The sequence below is a fragment of the Lithobates pipiens genome, unplaced genomic scaffold (assembly GCF_037356315.1).
Source record: "Lithobates pipiens isolate NorthernLeopardFrog02 unplaced genomic scaffold, aLitPip1_a1.2 Scaffold_23, whole genome shotgun sequence".
Classification (NCBI taxonomy): domain Eukaryota; kingdom Metazoa; phylum Chordata; class Amphibia; order Anura; family Ranidae; genus Lithobates; species Lithobates pipiens.
The window spans coordinates 214,194,121-214,216,616 of record NW_027507785.1 but is presented as its reverse complement, the minus strand read 5'-3'; the positions used below and the strand labels follow the sequence as shown (position 1 = coordinate 214,216,616).

General features: G+C 41.0%; 1 protein-coding gene across 4 annotated transcripts in view; it reads left to right on the top strand.

Annotated features, from left to right (window-relative positions):
* CDC14A (cell division cycle 14A) overlaps positions 1–22,496 on the top strand; it is a 188,035-nt gene that overhangs the window by 49,275 nt on the left and 116,264 nt on the right. For 3 of the 4 annotated variants that reach the window (XM_077452824.1, XM_077452822.1, XM_077452821.1), the window contains exon 4: positions 22,394–22,486. In XM_077452824.1, coding sequence (XP_077308950.1) covers positions 22,394–22,486 — 93 coding nt within the window. Of the gene's footprint in view, positions 1–2,995; positions 3,067–22,393; positions 22,487–22,496 lie in introns of those variants that run through there. The other variant, XM_077452823.1, reaches the window with a different exon arrangement.

The following is a 22,496-nucleotide window of genomic DNA, read 5'->3' as shown; positions in this document are numbered from 1 at the left end:
CACCATTATTTTTGGCGATATCACGGGCGCACGCAATTCTAAGACATTAAATATTTTGTATCTATTTACTCAATGCAACCTCATCTTTTATATTTTAACCAAAAATTGGTATTATACGGTGTGGTTTTGCAGTAAAATTAATTTTATTATATTTTTTTCCTGAAAATTTATATTTAATAAACAGTTGCGCAAATATCATGTGAAACAAAAATCTGCAACTATCACCTTTTCTACAGGGCCTCTGCTTTCAGAAAATATATAATGTTCTGGGGGTTTAATTAATTTTATTGCCAAAAATTAAGATTTTTACATGTATGCGGAAAATAAAAACAAATTGCTCTGGAGCCGAACTGGTTAAGGGAAATGGACAAAAGAGGTGAGAATCATTTGTTTCTATGGTAGCCACTGATAAATGTCCAGGCACAGCTTTGGTGTGCCGGGGAAGGATCTATACACATTTTCATCAAAGTTGTCCTATATAGCGCAGTTGCACATGTATGGCCCATAAGATCAGTCAAATGGACTAAATTACAGTAACTCTTCAGTAAGGAATATGTAGGCTGCCATTGCTAAATTCTCGTTTTGAAAATGCTAATTTACTTTTCTCTCAGTTAAAGTTCTATTTAAAGGTCCTTTTTAATAGCTACATTTATTTAGCCATGGTGCCCTTTATGACCAGCTTGGAACTACTCGGTTGTGGAAGTCTTACATCTAAAAATAGATAACTGTCACTAATTGACAGCAATTTCTCTATTTATTATATTGGTTTTCTATACTGTTTTGTATTTCATTACTTTATCATTACTTATGACATTTCTGATATAGCTTCATGTTTGCGCTGTTCCCTTTTTGTCTACAGTTGTTTGTGGAAATTGTGATCTTATCTGTTAATTAGAGGGCCATGTCAAAATGTCATACAACAAAGCATGCCACCAGCAATTAGTATGGATTGGTAATTTGCCTGTTTAAAGAGCTATGTACAAACAACTTTATCAAAGGCTTTGACTCTGAGAACACTTTGTTTCTATGGAAATGAGTTGTGTACAGTTCTTAAAGTGGTTGTAAACCCTTTAAAAAAATAGAAAAAAAAAACCCTGCAAGACAAAGGCATAATGAGCTAGTATGCATAGCATACTAGTTCAGTATGAATTACTTACCTCAGATCGAAACCCCAGCAGTGGTCCTTCACTGCTCCAGCGCTGTGATTGGTCAAGGCCACGATGACGTCACACCCGGGCATGCGTGTGGGAGCCGCCTGTAACGGCACAGTACAACTGAAGCAACAGCACGTATGTGCCGCTGCTTCAGTTTCCTTAAGTGCGCATGTGCCGATGATGTCGGCACATGCAAATACAGGGATATTTAGGAGAAATCCAGTGTAGCTACAGTTAAGCCTAATTATACACTAAGCTTTCGGCAATATAGAAGGTCTGCAGTGTCATAAAACAATATCATTGTAACGTTTACCAGCTACTGTTTTAGAAATATCTTTATTACCTTAAAGAGGATCTTCAGGCTCTATGAAAAATGTAAAAGTCAGTAGCTACAAATACTGTAGCTGCTGACTTTTAATAAAAGGACACTTACCTGTTCAAGGATCCAGCACCGTCCTCACCCCGGCTGGTTCTTCACCAGTCTTTGGGTCAATGTCACTGGCATGTTTACTAAGGAAAGCCAGTTGTGACTCCTTGCAGCTTCACAGCTGGTTCCCCACTGCACATGTGCAAGCTGTGCTGCGTGAATGGTCTTACAGCCTTCTGGGACCTATGACGTGTCACAGAAGGCTGCGGGCAAAGAGGAGGGGGCAGAACGTCTGCTAGAATCGCCAAGGTGGGAGTGCAAAAGTGCTTTAACCCCCCTGGCGGTATTCCCGAGTCTGGCTCGGGGTGGAATTTCAGTACCATAAGCAGTAACCCCCGAGCCAGACTCGGGATCGCATTGCAGGATACAGGGAGAGTTACTTACCTTGTCCCCTGGATCCTGCAACGTCCTCCCCGCTGTGTGTGCGAGCCGTCCTCCGCTCGATTCACACAGTGCCCCAGTGCCGCTGAGCTCCGCTCCCTGCGACGTTGCCACGCACAGGAGCGGAGATCGGCACCAAATTCAAAAAGGTAAAAGCACACAATACACATACAGTACACTGTAATCTTACAGATTACAGTACTGTATAAAAAAATTACACACCCCCTTTGTCCCTAGTGGTATTTTAACTCTTGTTCCAGCACTTAACAGTTAAAAAAGTAAAATAACCCCATATTAATTATTGTTTATGCAACCTGAGTAATGAAAAGGGAGGGTACAATTGGACAAGTGCGCCTTTGATCGCAAAGAGTTCTATTTGACTCTTGTAGACTGCTATCGTTTATCGTTTGCATGTTGTTTTTTTATTATTAAAGTGGAACTCCAGCCAGAATATTTTTTCGAAATGTATCTAAATGAAGGAAGTGTAATTCTCTCTGTCGGGTTTTTATTGCGGTTAGTGTCCCCATTGTGCAAGTTTGTCTTGGTGACCATTGTTACGGATGGAGAAAGTTAAAGGGGAATGCAAAATTCGATACCTGTCACCGGAAAACGAGTAGAAGGGATCTCTTCCAATGGGGACAATTGTTCCAGTGACAGCTGTCAATTGTGGGGGTTCCTTTCATTTTGGAGAAATTTCCAATAAATGTCTGTTGTGTCTTAGGGGATAGAAAGTGCAAAGGAATCTAACTGGTGGGTATATAGAGAACACCAAAAAGTTATTTTAAGGTTTCCTCTGTGCTAAAAAAAAAATCACTAAATAATTCTTTATGAATATAAGACTTATCTTAGCTAAGTAACCATAAGATCCATTATCCCTGAGAAACACATGACCTGTTGGTTCTCATGGTATATTAATAGATCTTTATCTTCGGTAACATAATTAGGAAACCCGGGGTCCACAAAAATAGTGGTTGCTTAGACACGAGAAACTGGATAAAATAAAATACAATCATTGGCTTGTTTCTAGAAAAGCAGCAGAGTGTGATGTTGTCTCTCGTTGTACAGAATGTTTGGCGATGCTGTTCTTTGATCAGGAAGTTGAAGGTAAAGTTTCTCCTCTGAAAGTTGCTTGGCTTGTGTGTGTTGCTCGGAGATCTCCAAGGAAATGTGCTGAGTTTGGTCACAACCCTTAGGGGTGGGAGAAAGCTTAGCCACTGATAAGAGCTCTTTGCATGTTCTGCCTAGGAAACTGGAAATGTAAAGGTTTAAACTATTCTCCCTTACTAATACAGTTTGCCAATAATGTCTGCAACCAAAGCCTCGTTGAGACATGGCAGTACATTTTCAAATGAAGCATGCCTGGTGTGCAACCGATCATCTGCCCATAGCATGCTATGTGAAAGTTACTTGGCATGCAGTTTGTGTACAGAGCTGCTGTTTTTGTCCATCAAGTTAATGAATCACGCTGGTCTCACTATTATGCTGCTTTAAGAAATTGACTTACAAACCTGTTAGTAATATCTCTTTGGCTCAGAGAAATATTAAACTGGAATTTATAGCACACTAATAGTTTGTTACATATAGTAAGAGAAGAACAGAGGTTGCCGTTCTGATCCAGTGACTTCAGTACTTTCTGAATCACTAACGCAGAACAAGTATTCAGATTCAGAGTTCTGATTTCACTCAACCAACATTTTAATAAACAGGTCAGGTAAGGTAGCCTGTGTGTTTCTTTTACTATAGGTTTCCTTAAAGTGTTACTAAACCCACAACAGTAAAATCAGTCTGTATATACAGTAAAGCATGCTCGTTGTACTCACTGTGGAACCTAAGGGGGTAATCCTCTACATTGTGTAAAAAAGCTGTTATACCTGTCTTCTCTGGTCCTCCCTTTCTTCCACAGTCCCCAAACAATCTTCTGATAGAACAGAGCCTTGGGGGCAAGCTACACATGCTCATTTTGGTTTGTATTGCTAGAGAGTTTTTTTTTCTCCTTGAGAGTGTATCTGATCAGCACAGGACCAATCAGCACTGTCCAGACAGAGGGTCGGGGGTGCTGCAGCCTCATAGGACAATCAGTGGAAAAATAAAAACTGCTTCTCCAAAGTTTAACCTGACACTGATAGATGGCACAAGACCGCTCTAGCTGCTGATGAGTAAAGGTATTTAGCAGTTTATGTTTATTAAAACGTTTGCATTACCATGTTCTGTATGCTGCGGGAGACCAGATATAGTGAATGCAGGGTCCTGGGAGTAGTAACACTTTAAGTTTAGCGCAGGGATTTTCAAACTTTAGTAAACTTTAAGGGCCCATTCGCACTTGCCCTCATACTAAATCGGAGTGGATTAGTGTGCGGGCAGCAGCTGTTTTTGGCTGTGGCAAGAGGTGGTATGATGCGCATCTTATGGTATCATGCAGTTCGCTTTTTGCTTTTTTGTCTGAACTTTATTTGACATGTACAAAGTGACACTTCATTCACATCACTGCACATCAAAGCTCTTGTGATATTGTGACATGCAGGGCCATCCAGGGAGGTGCAATATTATGCAAATATGTCGCACAGCTCTGGATTGCAGAAAAACACTGTGTTTTGGTGTGAACATGACACATAGAAAACTATTGTGTTCTATGGGTCACAGCATTTACTGTGTTTATCCATGAGGAAAAATGCAGGTCACTGCACATAGTGTGAATGGGCGCTTAAAGCTGAACTGAGGAAAACAAAAACATTTTATTGCATTGAGGCACACCTCACCCTAGATGAGTTAAATACAATTTTATGCCAAGGGTACCAGTTAAAAGGACCTACCTTACTCCTAGCTCCCTTGGCATCCAACAAGCTCAAACTCTTCTCCCTGACATTTCGGTCCCTCTGTGACCGCAGATATAATGCTGGGCTATTGGCCCTGCATTGTATTTGATAATGTCAGAGTGCCTGCGGAGAAGAGACAGTGGGAGGGGGGACCATGGGGTGCAAGAAAGAAAATCTGAAACAATGCCCCAAGGGCCAGATAAAAGCAAGCAAAGGGCCACATCTGGCCCCCCGACTGCAGTTTGAAGACCACTGGTCTAGACCAAGCTTTTCACTTTCAAGTGTTGATATCTTTTTTTAATTGAAGTAGCAAGATGGAGTGTCAAACATGTTCTTGCGACCCACTAAGCACCCTGAATAAAGGATTATGGAGATGGCTGCTTCACTATACACACAAGGGCTTTGTGGTACACCACGTTAAACATTTATGCACACAGCTTGTCTGTAATGTTCATCAGGCAGGTCACATGCTGAGTTTAAAGGTAACAGTGTTTTTTTATTTTTTTCATACCTCCCAGATTTGGAGCTTTAACAGTCAATTAAAACATACATATCGCCGGAATGAGAGCAATAATTCTAGAACCTAGGAGGCTTTTAGAGCAGCACCTATGGAAAATATAGCGTACTGAAGTTTGTCACCATTTCACTGCCACACGCAAATTTAAGGTTTGACATGTTGGATATATATCTACTCGGTGCAAACTTGGTTTTTATATTTTACCCAAAAATTGGGTAATTTATTGCATTTTTGTGCCTCCTAAAATTAACTTTAAATGTTTTTTGTGACGATGCAGATTGTGTTGCCACAGTGCAATGAAGTAAAGCTGTGTGTAGTTAAATACAGGTGAGGCCAATGGCTGTGGTGGAGGGTCAGGTGGAAAGTGAACGCTTGCTGAGGGTGAATCCACATCCTCTGGATCCTGACCTGGCATGGACGGACCTCCTATCGTGTTCTGGAATTGTCCTGTGTGGTGCGCAGATGGTGATAAGTGTATAAGAGGGGACAGAGTGCATACAGAGGTCATTGTATATAGCTCAGAGAGTTTTGGTAGTGTGGGAAATATTGTACATAGCCCAGAGGGTATTGTAATATAGGGGATATTGTATATAGCTTTTGGAGGTGGGGATATTGTAAGTATGGGGACGATTCTATGTAGCTCAGGAGGTTATTATAAGTACAAAGGCATCGTATGTCTCAGCGGGTTATTTGGTACTCGAGATATTGTTAGTATAGAGGATTTTCTATTTAGCTCAGGGGATATTATTAGTACAGGGTGTATGGGTGTTGCTGCATTTGCAAGTGGCATTATGGGTACCTCTACTGGCCCTGCAGGGCACCTTGGGTGATACTATATGTACAGGGGGTATTGTGGGCATCTTGGGTGGTACTGTATGTACAGGGGGTATTGTCGGTGCCTCAGATGGTGCTGTATGTAGGTGCGTACAGAGGTATATTGTAGGTATTATGGCTGTGTAGGACAATCCATGAAGTCTTTTATTCATTTTGATAAATGAGACTATTATTTATGTATCTAATGTACTATTTACCTACCTGTATAGTGATATGCAAGTTGTGGCTCCTAGGTTTTAAAAGTTACTACTTACAGCAAGAAGGGAAAAAGGTAGGGGGAGTGAATTTCTGCTTTAAATGTGTGGTGTAGTTACATAGTAGGTGAAGTTGAAAAAAGACACAAGTCGATCAAGTCCAACCTATGTGTGTGATTATAAGCCAGTATAACATTGTATATCCCTGTATGTTTTGGTCGTTCAGGTGCTTATCTAAAAGTTTTTTTAAACTATCGATGCCCTCCGCTGAGACTACCGCCTATGGGAGGAATTTCTACATCCTGACCACTCTTACAGTAAAGAACCCTCTACGTAGTTAATGGTTAAATCTCTTTTCTTCTAATTTTAATGAGTGGCCACGTGTCTTATTAAACTCCCTTCTGTGGAAGAGTTTTATCCCTATTGGGTCACCAGTATGGTATTTGTAAATTAAAATCATATCCCCTCTCAAGCGTCTCTTCTCCAGAGAGAATAAGTTCAGTGCTCACAACCTTTCTTCATAACTAATATCCTCCAGACCCTTTATTAGCGTTGTTGCCCTATTTTGTACTCCATTTCCAGTACATCCTTCCTGAGGACTGGTGCCCAGAACTGGACAGCATACTCTAGGTGAGGCCCGCATCAGAGTCTTGTAGAGTGGGAGAATTATTGCTTTATCCCTGCGGTTAATCCCTTTTTTAATTCATGCCAATATTCTGTTTGCTTTGCTAGCAGCAGCTTGGCATTGCATGCCATTGCTGAGCCTATCATCTACTAGGATCCCCAGGTCCTTTTCCATCCTAGATTCTTCCAGAGGTTCTCTCCCTAGTGTATAGATTGCCTTCATATTTTTGCCACCCAAATGCATTATTTTACATTTTTCTACATTAAATCTCATTTGCCATGTAGTTGTCCATCCCATTAATTTGTTCAGACCTTCTTGCAAGGTTTCCACATCCTGCGGAGAAGTTATTGCCCTGCCAAGCTTAGTATTGTCCGCAAATACAGAGATTGAACTGTTTACCCCATCCTCCAGGTCGTTTATGAATACATTAAGTAGGATTGGTCCCAGCACAGAACCCTGTGGGACCCCACTACCCACCCCTGACCATTCCGAGTATTCCCCATTTATCACCACCCTCTGAACTTGCCCTTGTAGCCAGTTTTCAATCCATGTACTCATCCTATATTTTGTACAGTAATCGTTTATGGGGAACTGTGTCAAATGCTTTTGCAAAGTTCACATACACCACGTCTAGATTCCTTTATCTAGATGGCAACTCACTTCCTCATAGAAGGTTAATAGATTGGTTTGGCAAGAACGATTCTTCATGAATCCTTGCTGATTACTGCTAATGATACCGTTTTCATTACTAAAATCTTGTATATAGTCCCTTATCATCCCCTCCAAGAGCTTGCATACTATTGATGTTAGGCTAACTGGTCTGTAATTCCCAGGGATGTATTTTGGGCCCTTTTTAAATATTGGTGCTACATTGGCTTTTCTCCAATCAGCTGGTACCATTCCAGTCAGTAGACTGTCAGTAAAAATTAGGAACAATGGTCTGGCAATTACTTGACTGAGTTCCCTAAGCACCCTCCGGTGCAAGCCATCCGGGCGTGGTGAGTTTCCCAAGTCTAATTCTAATTCTGTCCTCTGTTAGCCATGAGGGTGCTTCCTGTGACGTGTCATGAGGATAAGCACTGCAGTTTTGGTTACTAAAGCCCTCCCCCCAATTCCCTTAGGAAGACTGAGGAGAAGAATAAATTCAATACCTTTGCCATCTCCCCATGCTTTGTAACCAGATGTCCTTCCTCATTCTTTATAGGGACAAAATGGTCTGTCCTCCCTTTTTTACCGTTTACATACTTCAATAATTTCTTGTGATTTTTTGTGCTCTCCTCCGCTTTGTGTCTTTTGTGTTCTATCTTAGCCTCCCTAATTGCACCCTCATTACTTGTTGCATTCTTTATATGTCTGAATGCTGATGATGATCCCTCAACCTTGTATTTTTTGAAGGCCTTCTCCTTTGCTTTTATATACATTTTTACATTGGAGTTAAGCTCAGTGGGATGCACTGGCTAACGCCCTTATTTAATATGCTCTTTAAGGGTAACCCATCTCTCCTCCATGGTCTTTGTTCCTAAGATTTTATCCCAATTTATATCTTCTAGCAAGATTCGTAGTTTAGGGAAGTTCATAACTAGTGGTCAGAAATATTTAGTTTCTTACTTAGTAGCATATTTATAATACAGCATTATGGCCCAACCAATAGCATATTGGCGTATAAAAAGAGCTGTGTGCTCTATATACACACACACCAGCCACTATTAGGTACATCTGTTCAATTGCTTGGTAACACAAATTGCAATTCAGCCAATCACATGGCAGCAACTCAATGCATTAAGGCATCTAGACGGAGTGAAGATGAATTGCTGAAGTTCAAACCAAACACCAGAATGGAGAAGACAGGGGATTTAAGTGACTTTGAACGTGGCATGGTTGTTGGTGCCAGACGGGCTGGACTGAGTATTTAAAAAACGGCTGATCTACTGGGATTTTCACACACAATCATCTCTAGGGTTTACAGAGAATGGTCCAAAAAAGAGAAAATATCCAGTGAGTGGCAGTTGATGAAAATGCCTTGTTGATGTCAGAGGTCAGAGGAGATGGGCAGACTGGTTCAAGATGATAGAAAGGCAACAGTAACTGAAATAACTACTTGTTACAACCAAGGTATGCGGAATACCATCTCTGAATGCACAACACATTGAACCTTGAAGCAGATTGGCTACAGCAGCAGAAGACCACACAGGATGCCTATCCTGTCAGCTAAGAATAGGAAACTGAGTCTACAATTCACACATAAGCCTTGGACAATAGCAGACTGTAAAAACGTTTCCTTGTCTCAATTTCATCTGTGACATTCCGATGGTAGGGTCAGAATTTGGCGTAAACAACATGGAAGCATGGATCTATCCTGCCTTGTATTGTTGCTGACCATGTCCATCCCTTTATGAGTACAGTGTACCCATCTTCTGGTGACTACTTCCAGCAGGATAATGCACCATGTCACAATGCTCCAATCATCTCAGCACTGGTCTCTTGGACATGAAAATTAGGTCACTGTAGTCCAATGGCCTCCACAATCACCAGATCTCAATCCAACAAAGCACCTTTGGAATGTGGTGGAACGGGAGGTTCGCAGCATGGATGTGCAGCCAACAAATCTGCAGCAACTGTGGGATGCTATCATTTCAATATGGACCAAAATCTCTGAAGAATGTTTCCAATACCTTGTTGAATCTATGCCACAAAGAGTTAAGGCAGTTCTAAAGACAAAAGGGGGTCCACCCCGGTATTAGCAAGGTGTACCTAATAAAGTTACCATTGAGTGTATATGCTTTGTGTGTCGCTGGTTTCTGGACTCTAAAGCAAGCAAAGTGACTTAGAATTCAAATTAATAAAGGAAAAAAATTCTAGGCGGAGGAGGAAATCTCTCACATGATCTTTGACAGATCACATAATAGGGCTCTTCTTCTATCTAGGAGTGTTCTTTGTAGTATTATTCAGACAACACTGCAGGACATCAAAGGCCGTGCGCTCTTTATTTTGTAAATAATACATAAAGTGGAGGTGCAGTTTGGAGTAATTAGAGCAATGTCCTGTGGTGTGCAGAGCAGATACTGCTTTCCATTTTAAATAGGTCCTCTGCTTTTTACCAACAACTTGGTTAACTGAATTGAAAGCTGAAATCTAATTGCTATTATTAATTGCATTTGAGAACACAAACCCTGGGGTGACTGATCCTGTGGGCCATGCAGGTGCCTAGAGGTTTACCTATGGAGCCAGCACTTTTAACTTCAGCACAGGCAGCTCTCATATTTCTGTCCCCACAGCGCCACGATTTTAAGATCTGTAAAAGTTACAGCAGAAAGAATTATTGCATACTGAAAGGTTATGCATCACACAGCGTAATTGGATGGCTTTATTAGTAGACTGCAAGGAATAAATATTTCCGTTATCTAGAACTGCCGGTGAGATTCCACATGACATTTTTGTTACATTTTTGCAGGAATTTTATGCATTTATAGCATCACATAAGCCAGTAATGGTGAACCATTTATATACTTAAACAGGCTTATAACATGGTACATATATACTGTATATAGTTAATTATGCCTGGACAACATAGTGACACCATATGATATAATCTAGAGAGAGAAAAACATTTATTTAAGCTGCAGTATAGGCCTGTGTGCTTAAAGTAGAACTATAGACAAAACTTTTTTTTTTTTCATTTTGGATAGAGCAAGGGAGGGTTATAATCAGATTCAATCGGATGATTCAACCCATCATCCGAAAATGGAAATAAAATGGCACATCTGGAAACCTTCCAAGACATCCGTCCACTTAAACTGACAGGCCAGGCATGGAGAGCATTAATCAGAGAAGTAGCCAAGAGGCCCATGGTAACTCTGGAGGAGCTGCAGATATCCACAGCTCAGGTGGGAGAATCTGTCCACAGGAAAACTCTTATGCCCCATACACACGTTCCGAAATTCCGTCAGAAAAAACTTGGATGGTTTTTCCGATGGAATTACGCTCAAGCTTGCCTTACATACTCACATTCACACAATAGTTCTCTTAACTTTCGACCGTCAAGAATGCAGTGACGTACAACACTACGACGAGCTGAGAAAATTAAGTTCGATGCTTCCGAGCATGCGTCGAATTGTTTCCGAGCATACGTGATTTTTTGCACGTCCGAATTGCATACAAACGCATTTTCGGATAGGAACTTTTTCCGACCGAAAAATAAAGAACCTGCTCTCATTCTTTTACTGGCTGGAATTCTGCCAGCAAAAGTCCGATGGAGCATACACATGGTTGAAATTTCTGGTAGAATTTCTGATCATGTGTGTGGGGCATTAGTCGTGCACTCCACAAATCTGGCCTTTATGGAAGAGTGGCAAGAAGAAAGCCAGTGTTGAAAGAAAGCCATAAGAAGTCCCATTTGCAGTTTGCAAGAAACCATGTTGGGGACACAGCAAACATGTGGAAGAAGGAGCTTTGGTCAGATAAGACCACAATATAACCTTTTTGGCCTAAAAGCAAAACGCTATGTGTGGTGAAAAATTAACACTGTACATCACCCTGAACACACCATCCCCACCGTGAAACATGGTGGTGGCAGCTTTTAATTTTCATGTTGTGGGGATGCTTTTTTCAGCAGCGTCAGGAAAGCCGGTCAGTTAATGGGCAAATGGATGGAGCCAAATACAGGGCAATCTTAGAAGAAAACCTGTTAGAGTGGGACATTTCCCATGAGGCATTGCAAGGCTGGCAGTTACAATTACTCCCAGAGGCATGATGGGACTTATAGTTCTGCTAGAGGGCCCAGGTTACCTACCCCTGGCTTAGATCAAAGCATATTCATGTGTTAGAATGGCCCATTCAAAGTCCATACCTAAGTCCGATTCAGAATCTGTGGCAAGTATTGAACATTGCTGTTCACAGAAGCTCTACATCCAATCTGACAGAGCTTGAGCTTTTTTGCAAAGAAGAATGGGCAAAAATGTCACTCTCTAGATGTGCAAAGCTGGTACAGACAGATCCAAAAAGACTTGCAGCTGTAATTGCAGGAAAGGTGGTTCTGCAAAGTATTGACTCAGGTGGGCTGAATACAAATGCACGCCATACTTTTATATATTTATTTGTAAATAAATTAGAAAACCATTTATCATTTTCCTTCCACTTCACAATTAGGTGCCACTTTGTGTTGGTCTATCACATTAAATCCCAATACATTTACATTTTTGGTTTTAATATGACAAAAAGTGGATATTTTCACAGTACTGTATAAACAAAAACTGTTGCCTAAAAACTGACATAAACGGAACGAATGTAAACGGATGGCGTCCGTTTACATCTGTTCTGTTCCATGTCAATGCATCCGTACCCTTGTCCGTTTAAAAAACAAAACAAAAAAACAACACTGAGGTAAACGTACGGTAAACAGATGATCATCCGTTCACATCCGTCGGTCCATAGAAATACATTGCTGTCTGTTTCAGTGGATAGATGAAAAACGGACAGAGGGTCCGACTTACCTCCCTCTTTCCCCTATTTCCTCTTATGGTGACAGCGCTTCATTTTACATGTCTTGTGTTTTGATTTTCTGTAGACAATAGACGAGAATATGGTTTATGAGATATGTCTTTATTTGATTCTATTCATCCCCATACTTCTTAGGTATATGTTACGTATTAACTTTGTATCTCTTTTGGAACCTATGCTAACTGTTCAACTGTGATGATTAAAGGAGCCTTCTTTGTTACTTAAAGTGGTTGTAAATGCCATTCATGAAATTTGAAACCTAGGCACATATATCTGTAGTGCTTACTTATCCCTCTCCAAAGCTCTAAGTGCTGTTTCTCTTTGGTGCTCTGTTCCTTAGTTATCAGCAGAGTCACATCTGACAAGCTCTCCGACACATGAGATAACAGCAGCTCATTTTTTGGGGGGGGGGAGCCTGGAGCTCCTCTTTAACTACTTTCTGGCCACCAAGTACTTTCACAACATACCTGTACGTCACTGGCTTGCTTCCACAGTCACAACCACATGTAGTGATCAGCGGGAGGCAAGCCCGCCGAATGTGACACATTCAGAAACGAGGAAGCCACGAAAATGCCCTGCAGCCACGTTGGTCATCAAAAATGGGGTTAAAACACCTGAAGAGGAGGCATCACATCACTTCCCCACCGCCTGTCAGTAGCCTCTGAAGCGCAATCCAAACACGGATCTTGCTTCAGAGCAAAATGTCTTCTCACTTTTAGTTGAGATGGATTTACTGCAGTTTAACCATTTTTGGACTTAGGAAAAAAGGTTCCTTTAGAATCACTAATGTAAAACAGAGCGATAAAGCAAGAGTTAATAAATCTCTTATGGTATCATGCAACCACTATTCTTTTCCTGTTTATTTTGAAAGCAAAATTTTAATATGCAAACAAATGTAAGGTACAGAGGCTTCCTGTGATTGTTTATGTATATGTTTATTTTATATGCATATCATGTGCTTCCCACGTATATGTTTATTTAAGTATATTTCCATTTTTACACAAGTAGTACTTCTGTACCTTTCAATACATAGGAAGGAAACAGCATGGTTTGCTTGAATATTTGACTTCTCTTTGACTATGTAGCATAGCCCTTCCCAGACTTTTACCTCAGAGGAACCCATAAAGTAACTTTCAGATTTCAGGGAGCCCTTACTAATACCAATTCATTGGGGGTCAATAGCAAAAACACCCCTTAAGGCGGTGGTCAGTTGGAAGAGTGCAGCCTTTAGCCCTCCTTCTCATGGATGTTTATTGTATACACCACATCCAAGGAAGGGCTGACAGCAGCCACCACTGTTCACATCTAGCCGCACACCCCTGGTTAGGGACGGTTGTCCAAGCCTGGACACAGCCAAATGGCTACATGTGAACAGCGATGGCTGCTATCAGCCTATAACTATTTTCTACAGGCTGAGCGGGAAACCACTATATGCATACACCTGTCATTCCAGCCAAAGAATCAGCTAATTCTTGTAGCTGGAATCCAGTTTATGCGGGTAAACGCCAATGTGAAGGTGGCTTTACAGGGGTGGTCAGAATACTTTCAGACAGCTAAAAAGACCAATGGTGTCATGCTGCTGGCTAGGCCAAGTGGCTTTGGACCTGAAACAATGTAGGTACCATCATTCCTTAATCATGGCTCAGCCATGATTAGGGCTTACTGATGGCCAAAATTAGTTGGATTTTTTAACTGTTGTAGCTATGTTCGGTAAATGCATTGATAGCTGTCATCTTCAGGATGCTGCTACAGCAGCTACCCCTCGGCACACTAAACACGGTGGAGTCGCTCGCTTGGTACCACCAACACTTGGTACGCATCGACGTCAACATAACTTCCGGCAACTTGCGGTTTCCCCGAATTGGTCTGTGGAACGCACGCCATCCAGACCCAGGAACTAGTCATTTGCAGCCATTCTTGTCAGTGGGGCAGTGTGTTTTAGCCCTGTTTTTTAACAAACAGTCCTTTTTTAATCCGTATTATACCAATAAACTTACTTTTTATCGAATTTACGATATGGATGCCCATTTTGATTACATGTGGATGCTGTTTTACACACATTCTGGTCCGCAATAGGAGAGCTCATGACTTCCTGATTGGTGAAACAGTCTACTGTACCCTCTTTATCCCTGCAGGGCTGTCCAGGGGTGGGGGCTTCTGGTGAGTGCACATACTTGAGGGGGAGCACAAGAAGTCACCTTATTTGGACCGGGTCACTTTATCTAATGCACAAGAAGTCACTTCATTTTGATGCACAAAAGAGGACATAAAGTGGCCATACTTGGAAATGAGCACTTTTATGGAAATACCTATATGGGACACTGGAAACATTTTCTTATTAGATACTGTTATATGGACTTTTTCCTTTGTTTATAGTGCTATACCTATGCATAGATTATTCAGTTTTTGAATTATTCACAGAATTTTAATATCTATTAATTACACTTATCACTTTATCTTGCAATCAAGGATTCACTTTATAATTAATTTTCAGTATTTTTCATTGTTTACTTTATGATGATGCATCATATTCTGTGGTGAGAAAGCCTTTTCATCTATTCTAATACACTGCCCAGTGAGTTGCACTTCATATTTTGTTTGGAATGTAGACATTATCAGTATTCTATTAGGACTTACTGGTTCACTGTGGTTTATTATTTACTCACCTTTAGTCCTCTACCACCACTGGTTCAGGGGGGATATTTTATCACATTTTATATTAGCAGCACCATTTTCCCTCTTTTTATTACATATACCTCTTGGGACACCACTTTGTTGAGTCTTTATTGGGGAGGCTGCAGCTATATATATATATATATATCTAAGCGTGGATTTTTAGTTTTATATAACATCAGAGAACGCCTTGTATTTTTTTTCCCCAATAAATACAAGCCATTGATTGGAGAGGAATGGCAGTGATGGTACACTCTCACTCTGGTGATCTCTTCCTCGTCCAATCAGGATACACCTTGTATTCACAGAAAGAAATGCAAGGTTTTCTTTGACTGGTGGTGGTGCTGAGCAAGCTGTAACGACACTTGGGTAAGTCCATCACACAAACAATCCTCCATGTGTAGTATGCAGAGGTGAAGCTGCTGGAACAGCGTGCAGAGGATTGCAGCTCTCTTTGTATGTAGCATGGATTACTACAGTGAATCATCATCGCCAGCTGTCCTCCATATATTAGATTCTGACACTTACATTGAGCCAATCTGGACCAATGTAAATTTGTAGAGAAGTTAATTCCTGGAGTTCAACTTTAATTTAAATAGATCTGTTATTAGACACCGCAAAAAAGTTTCTGTTTACACTGAAGTCCTACCTTTTTGAAAGGTATGTTTATCATTTTAACAGGCAATTTAGCATTTTTTAGCTTTGTCCCCAAAGGAATGGTGTTTTGACAAGGAAATTGCTGTTTTGCGGGGAAGTTATGCAGAATGAAGAATGATTCTCAATCAGTTGTGAATCTCCACTGTTAAAATATCTTTAAAGACAGAGCAATAGTATACATTGAATATACAGAGAAAAAAAACAGAAATATCTGCTTAATTTCATTGAGTTTTTTAAATTAATGTATGTATCTGAAAGGTTTGTTAATATAGAGATTCAGCATTGAGGGTCTGGTGAGAGCTAATTTAATCCTTCCAAAATTTCAGTTACTTTTTGCATTAGGGTGCATTAGGATTGCATTGCTTTTTCTCGCCATCTGCAGCTTCTCGTTAGCATCTACAGTAAGGGCAAGATTTATTAAGAGCATATCTTCCTGTGTATTTCAGATAGAAAGTTATGAAAGTGAGTATGGATTCCACACTAATTAATGGTCCCAGTCATCTCAGTCTAAAGCTGGGTATCGAAATAACATGGCAGATAAGGAGGACAAATTGTTTTTTTTTTTTTCTTATAAGATGCACACTGGTAAGGGATGACTGCATCATGTTCCTGCAATGGGCAGAGAGTGAATACATTTATTCCAGATTTACTGTAGTTAGGATCTATTGAACAGAATAACAATAAAGTTAAGAGTTGACCAGTTTAATATTTCTCCTAAAATTATTTGAAAAGGGGAATCTGCAGGTACCTATAGATATAACTGTCCATATTGGCCAACATTCATCCCATGGTTATGTTGTTACCATGTATGCAGACTAAAATACACCTCACCCCCATTTCATCCATTAACTGATGGGGGAATATTCAAGAAGCACAAGGACTAGTACAGAAAGCAATGATTCTCAGAATAATTAAAGCAGAAACAGAGGGATGCAATCAGTACAAATTCCTCTTCAGCAGAGAGAACAGTAACGACATCACCAAATCTCATTCCAAATCTTGTGAGACTAGCAGTGACAGCCAGCAGATGCAGTACACAGCCTAGGCACATTCACATACTAGTATGCACAGTGCCATTTTCCCAGAGGAATTCAAGACATTTTTTTTTTCAAGATACTGTTTAGTTACAATCAAAAACAAAAGAAAAGAAAATTAGCACAAGGGACCTTACCTTCATTGAGATGTGTGCATTGTGCTGTTCCCCTGTCCTCCTTTCAAACAAATTTTCTTCCTCTGAGGCCTCCCGCCCTACTGCTGTAATCTTCCAGTGCACTGAGGGTTAATAGAACCAAGGGACTGTATCAAGAGGGCTCAACAATACTCACCATTTCTTCCCAACTCCTCCATTCATAGAAGCCCTACTACAGCTTTCATAAATGAAACACGATCATAAATGGTGGGGATGGACCTATCAATAATCAACCCGTCCTCCATTCGCAGATCTTGCTTCATTCATTAAAGCTGTAGTAGCTTCTATGAATGGAGGCGAGGGGGCAGAAAGGGTGGGCATAGTTAAGCGCTCTTGATGAGAACCTGTCACAGTCCCTTAATTCTATTAACCCCCCCACCACACTTGATTATTATGGTGGCAGGGGTGGGTGTGCGTATCGGAGGAATAATATTTCTGTGAAGGAGGACACAGCAGCATCAAGGGCACATCTCACTGAAGGTAAGTCATGTCCCTTGTGCTGATTTTTATGTTTTAGGTAAACTTAGGTTTAAATATTTCTAGATGTCCCCTAAAACATTGCAAATGTTTACTCTTTTAGTTGAGGGTGCGCGAATACAAAAAAACTAAAGCATGCATAGTACAAATAGATGTGACATCTGTTTGTCATTACCATAAACAACAAAAACAAAACCAGTGACAATCTGAGCAAATTAAGCATTTAAAGCTGAATTCCAGGAATTGGACACAGTTTATCCTTGCAGTGGGGCCTTACTGCACTGCAAGGTCAGGTGATTGTTTAGACTATGGGTGCAGGGATAAGGTGTATTGCTTACCTTTACCCATGGTCCGGCAGGCAATGCTGTTCTCTTCTACCCAAAGCTCCAGGCTGCGGTTGATCCCTTGGCACCATTACATATGGTACAGGGCTATTAACCCTGCATTGTACATGGAGGAGGTGCGCATTATAGAGGCAGCAACGATGGATCATTTGCATGGATAGAGGGAGCCTGCTGGAGCAGGACTGTAGATATTACACCTGCACCCCTACACTAAATGAGCATTTAACCCCTGCAAGCCGAAGCTAAGGCAGCCCATACATTCATCATTTTTTTTTTCATTCATCCAGCTGGTTGAATGAAAAAATTATCTAATCCCCCCCATCCATACATTTGTTGGGGATGGGGGAATCACCCCTGCTGCGCTATTGTGTGCTGACAGTGGTGAGCCTTCCCGCTGTCAGAGTACAGTGATCAGTCCCTGCCGGCTATAGCTGGGCAAAACCCGACAGGATGATTATACAGAAGTCGATGGGTAGAGTGACTTCTGGACAGTCAGGGTGCCCATACATGAATTTGAAATTCGTCTGGTCCTTGCTGATCCGGCCAAATTTTGCTCCATGTATGGCCAGCTATAGTATACAATTTTGGCATCAGCTGATATGATTGAATTACTTAAGACATCTTGGCCCGGCCAATCAAGATGGCTGAAGTTCCGAACCTAAAAGGATACCTGCCAAAGATGCCGGCTGCCAGCAAGAGAGCTTATGGACACCGCAGCATTGGGGTGGAAGTGTGTGTATTTCCACTTTAATGGCTGTTCACACTCGTGCAATTTCCTGTGCGTCTGTCACCTTAATGCAATGCACAACTTTGTAAATCACATTATTCAATATAATGCACATCAATTCAGCATGGTGCAATGCAATGTTTGAAAAGGTGAAGGTGCTTGTTTTGGTGCAGCGTACTGAAGTTGTTGCCCCATAGATTTCAATAAGAGTACATGAAAAATGCATGCATGTGTGTTTTTTGGCAAGGATTTCTGCTTAGCCTTTGGAAAAAAACACATTAAAGTATGAAAAAGGCATGTGTAAAACATGCTACAAATCACATGATTATACAACAGCACTAGTATGAACTTAGGCTAAGGTGAGTTGCATAATAGGTGCATACAAGCTTATGCAGAGTGCAGCAGTTCAGTTCCAGGTGTTTAGACCCAGGATAGGGAACTGCAAGTACCCAGTACATATAGCAACATAGAGGATCCTGCTGTCTTGCAAAATAGCAGGCAGGGACTTTTTATTTCATAGGGGAATGTAACATAATATCTGGTTAGCTGGATGCCACCCATGGCAGCCTTGTCATCTTAGGCCATGGTCTATGTTGGCATGCAGTAATCCAGCCTTGTTCATGTGAAAGTAAACACTGTAATTCTGATATCTCCTTAGCCAGGTGATACTGTATTGCAATTGTATACCTTTTTTTTTTAATGACATTTTATTTTTCTGTCTAGTGCTGGCTAAACACTAGTAGAATTTTGGTTGAACATTTCTTGTTTTAAGAACGTTCCTTCATTTTTCTAATCATTAATAGGCTAAAATCAGCAATTGTTTTTGACCACAGTGAGGAGAGATTTTCGACGGAGCGGGATGTAACATTTTGCTCGAATGAACATATACAGTGCCTTGAAAAAGTATTCACACCCCTTGAAATTTTCCACATTTTGTCATGTTACAACCAGAAATGTAAATGTATTTTATTGGGATTGTATGTGATAGACCAACACAAAGTGGCACATAATTGTGAAGTGGAAGGAAAATGATAAATAGTTTTCAAAATGTATTACTAATAAATAACTGAAAAGTGTGGTGTGCATTTGTATTCAGCCCCCTTTACTCTGATAGCCCTAAATAAAAACTAGTGGAACCAATTACCTTCAGAAGTCACTTAATTACTAAATAGGTTCCACCTGTGTGTAATTTAATCTCAGTATAAATACAGCTGTTCTGTGCAGCCCTCAGAGGTTTGATAGAGAACCTTAGTGAACAAACAGCATCCTCAAGGCCAAGGAACACACCAGACAGGTCAGGGATAAACTTGTGGTGAAGTTTACAGCAGGGTTAGGTCATAAAAAAATATCCAAAGCTTTGAACATCTCACAGAGCACTGTTCAATCCATCGTCCGAAAATGGAAAGAGTATGGCAGAACTGAAAACCTACCAAGACATGGCCGTGCACCTAAACTGACAGGCCGGGCAAGGAGAACATTAATCAGAGAAACAACCAAGAGGCCCATGGTAACTCTGGAGGACCTGCAGAGATCCACAGCTCAGGTGGAAGAATCTGTCAGGACAACTATTAGTCGTGCTCTCCACAAATTTGACTTTTATGGTAGAGTGGCAAGAAGAAAGCCATTGTTAAAAGAAATCCATAAGAATTTCCATTTGCAGTTTGCAAGAAGCCATGTGGGGGATGCAGCAAACATGTGGAAGAAGGTGCTCTGGTCAGATGAGACCAAAATTCAACTTTTTGGCCTAAAAGCAAAACGCTATGTGTGGTGGAAAGTGAACACTGCACATCACCCTGAACACACCATCCCCACCATGAAACATTGGGGCGGCAGCATCATGTTCTGGGGAAGCATTTCTTCAGCATGTACGGGGAAGCTGGTCAGAGTTGATGGGAAGATGGATGGAGCCAAATACAGTGAAATCTTAGAAGAAAGCCTGTTAGAGTCTGCAAAAGACTTGAGACTGGGGCGGAGATTCACCTTGCAGCAGGACAATGACCCTAAACATACAGCCAGAGCTACAATAGAATGGTTTCGATCGTAGCATATTCATGTGTTAGGATGGTCCAGTCAAAGTCCAGACCTAAATCCAATTGAGAATCTGTGGAAAGACTTGAAAATTGCTGTTCACAGACACTTTCCATCCAATCTGACAGAGCTTGAGATATTTTGCAAAGAAGAATGGGCAAAAATGTCACTCTAGATGTGCAAAGATGGTAGAGACCTCCCCAAAAAAGACTTGCAGCTGTAATGGCAGAGAAAGGGGGTTCTCCAAAATATTCACTCAGGGGGGCTGAATACAAATGTACACCACACTTTTCACATATTTATTTGAAAAATAAATTGAAAACCATTTATCATTTTCCTTCCACTTCACAATCATGTACCACTTTGTGTTGATCTATCACATAAAATCCCAATAAAGTATATTTAAGTTTTTGGTTGTAACATGACAACATGGGGAAAATTTCCAGGGGTATGAATACTTTTTCAAGGCACTGTATCTGAGTTTATGTCGTTTTTGTTCAGTAAGGTCAGTTCATTTCAAATTAAATGTTAAAAGCAAACAGAATTTTGAAATACTACTGAGCGTCAAGCGTCAAATGTACTGAGAATTTTTGTAAGCATGTATGTTAAAAAAACAATAAAATCTACTAGAGTATAGCCAGCTTACATTGACACTTGGAGGGCAATTCTACTTTAGTGGGAAAAAATGAGCAAATAAAAAAAATTATAGCATATACAATTGTGACAGTAGTCTAAGGCCGCGTACACACGGGTGGACTGTATGGCCTACTTAGTCCGTCATACAATCCGACGGACAGTCCGTCATACTTTCGAATGAACGGACTTGACCACACACGGATGCACAAACAGTCCGTCGAAAGCTTGCGCGATGACGTGTACAGCACGTACGACGGGACTAGAAATAGGAAGTCCAATACACAGCAATGCAACCTTCCGCCGTGTAAATCCTTTCTGAGCATGCGCCATTCTTAGTCCGTCGAACTAGCCTACTGACGAGCGGATTGTCCGCTGAAACCAAAGTATGACGGACAGAATTTTGAAAAATCCGAAATACTTAGTACGCCAGACTGCACGCTGAAAAAGTCCGCTGAAGCCCACACACGAGCGGACTGTCCGCTGAAATGTGTTTTTCGACGGACTAAGTAGGCCATACAGTCCGCCCGTGTGTACGCGGCCTTATTGTAAATGAATGTTATTAAAAATTACCTTTACTTTTGAATCAGCAGCGCTGTAATTTTCTGTAAAATGCAATGCAATATGGCTACAGATGGTGTACAGAATGCTCCCCAGATATATAATTTCCTGCTTAAGTGATTGGCTCACTGATTTTTCCAGAACTGAGCACTAAGATATGTCAGATTTGGAGCATCCCCTGCAACAAAAATGTCATTTTTGGTGAGATTACTCACATAGCAAAGCATGTCTTAAGGCCCCTTTCACACTGGGACAGGAGCGGTGTCGGCGGTAAAGCGCTGCTAAAAGCGATTTTAGCGGCGCTTTACCGATGTTTTAGCGGCAGTATGCGGCCGCTAGCGGGGCGGTTTTAACCCTCGTGCGTGCCCGAAAAAGGGTTAAAACCACCGGCAAAGCGCTGTGTAGCCATGCTGCCCCATTGATTTCAGTGGGTAGGAGCGGTTTAGGAGCGGTGAATACACAGCTTTTCCTTTAGCATAACAAAAGGTAGAATATCTGCAACAAAGTTTGTTAAAATCCCTGCAATGTACACAGATCACCCATAGGGGAAGGTTTTTTTCTCAACAAAAGTGAAATTACTCTTTAATAATGACATTTGAAATGCCTAAGAAAAAAAGATAATGATTTTGTGGACCTAATGAAAACATATGTATCTCTTTGCAGTCGTTCAGCTTGTCAAGGAAGAAGATAGTTCATTACACCAGCTATGATCAGCGGAAAAGAGCCAACGCAGCATTCCTGATTGGAGCATATGCAGTAAGTGCAG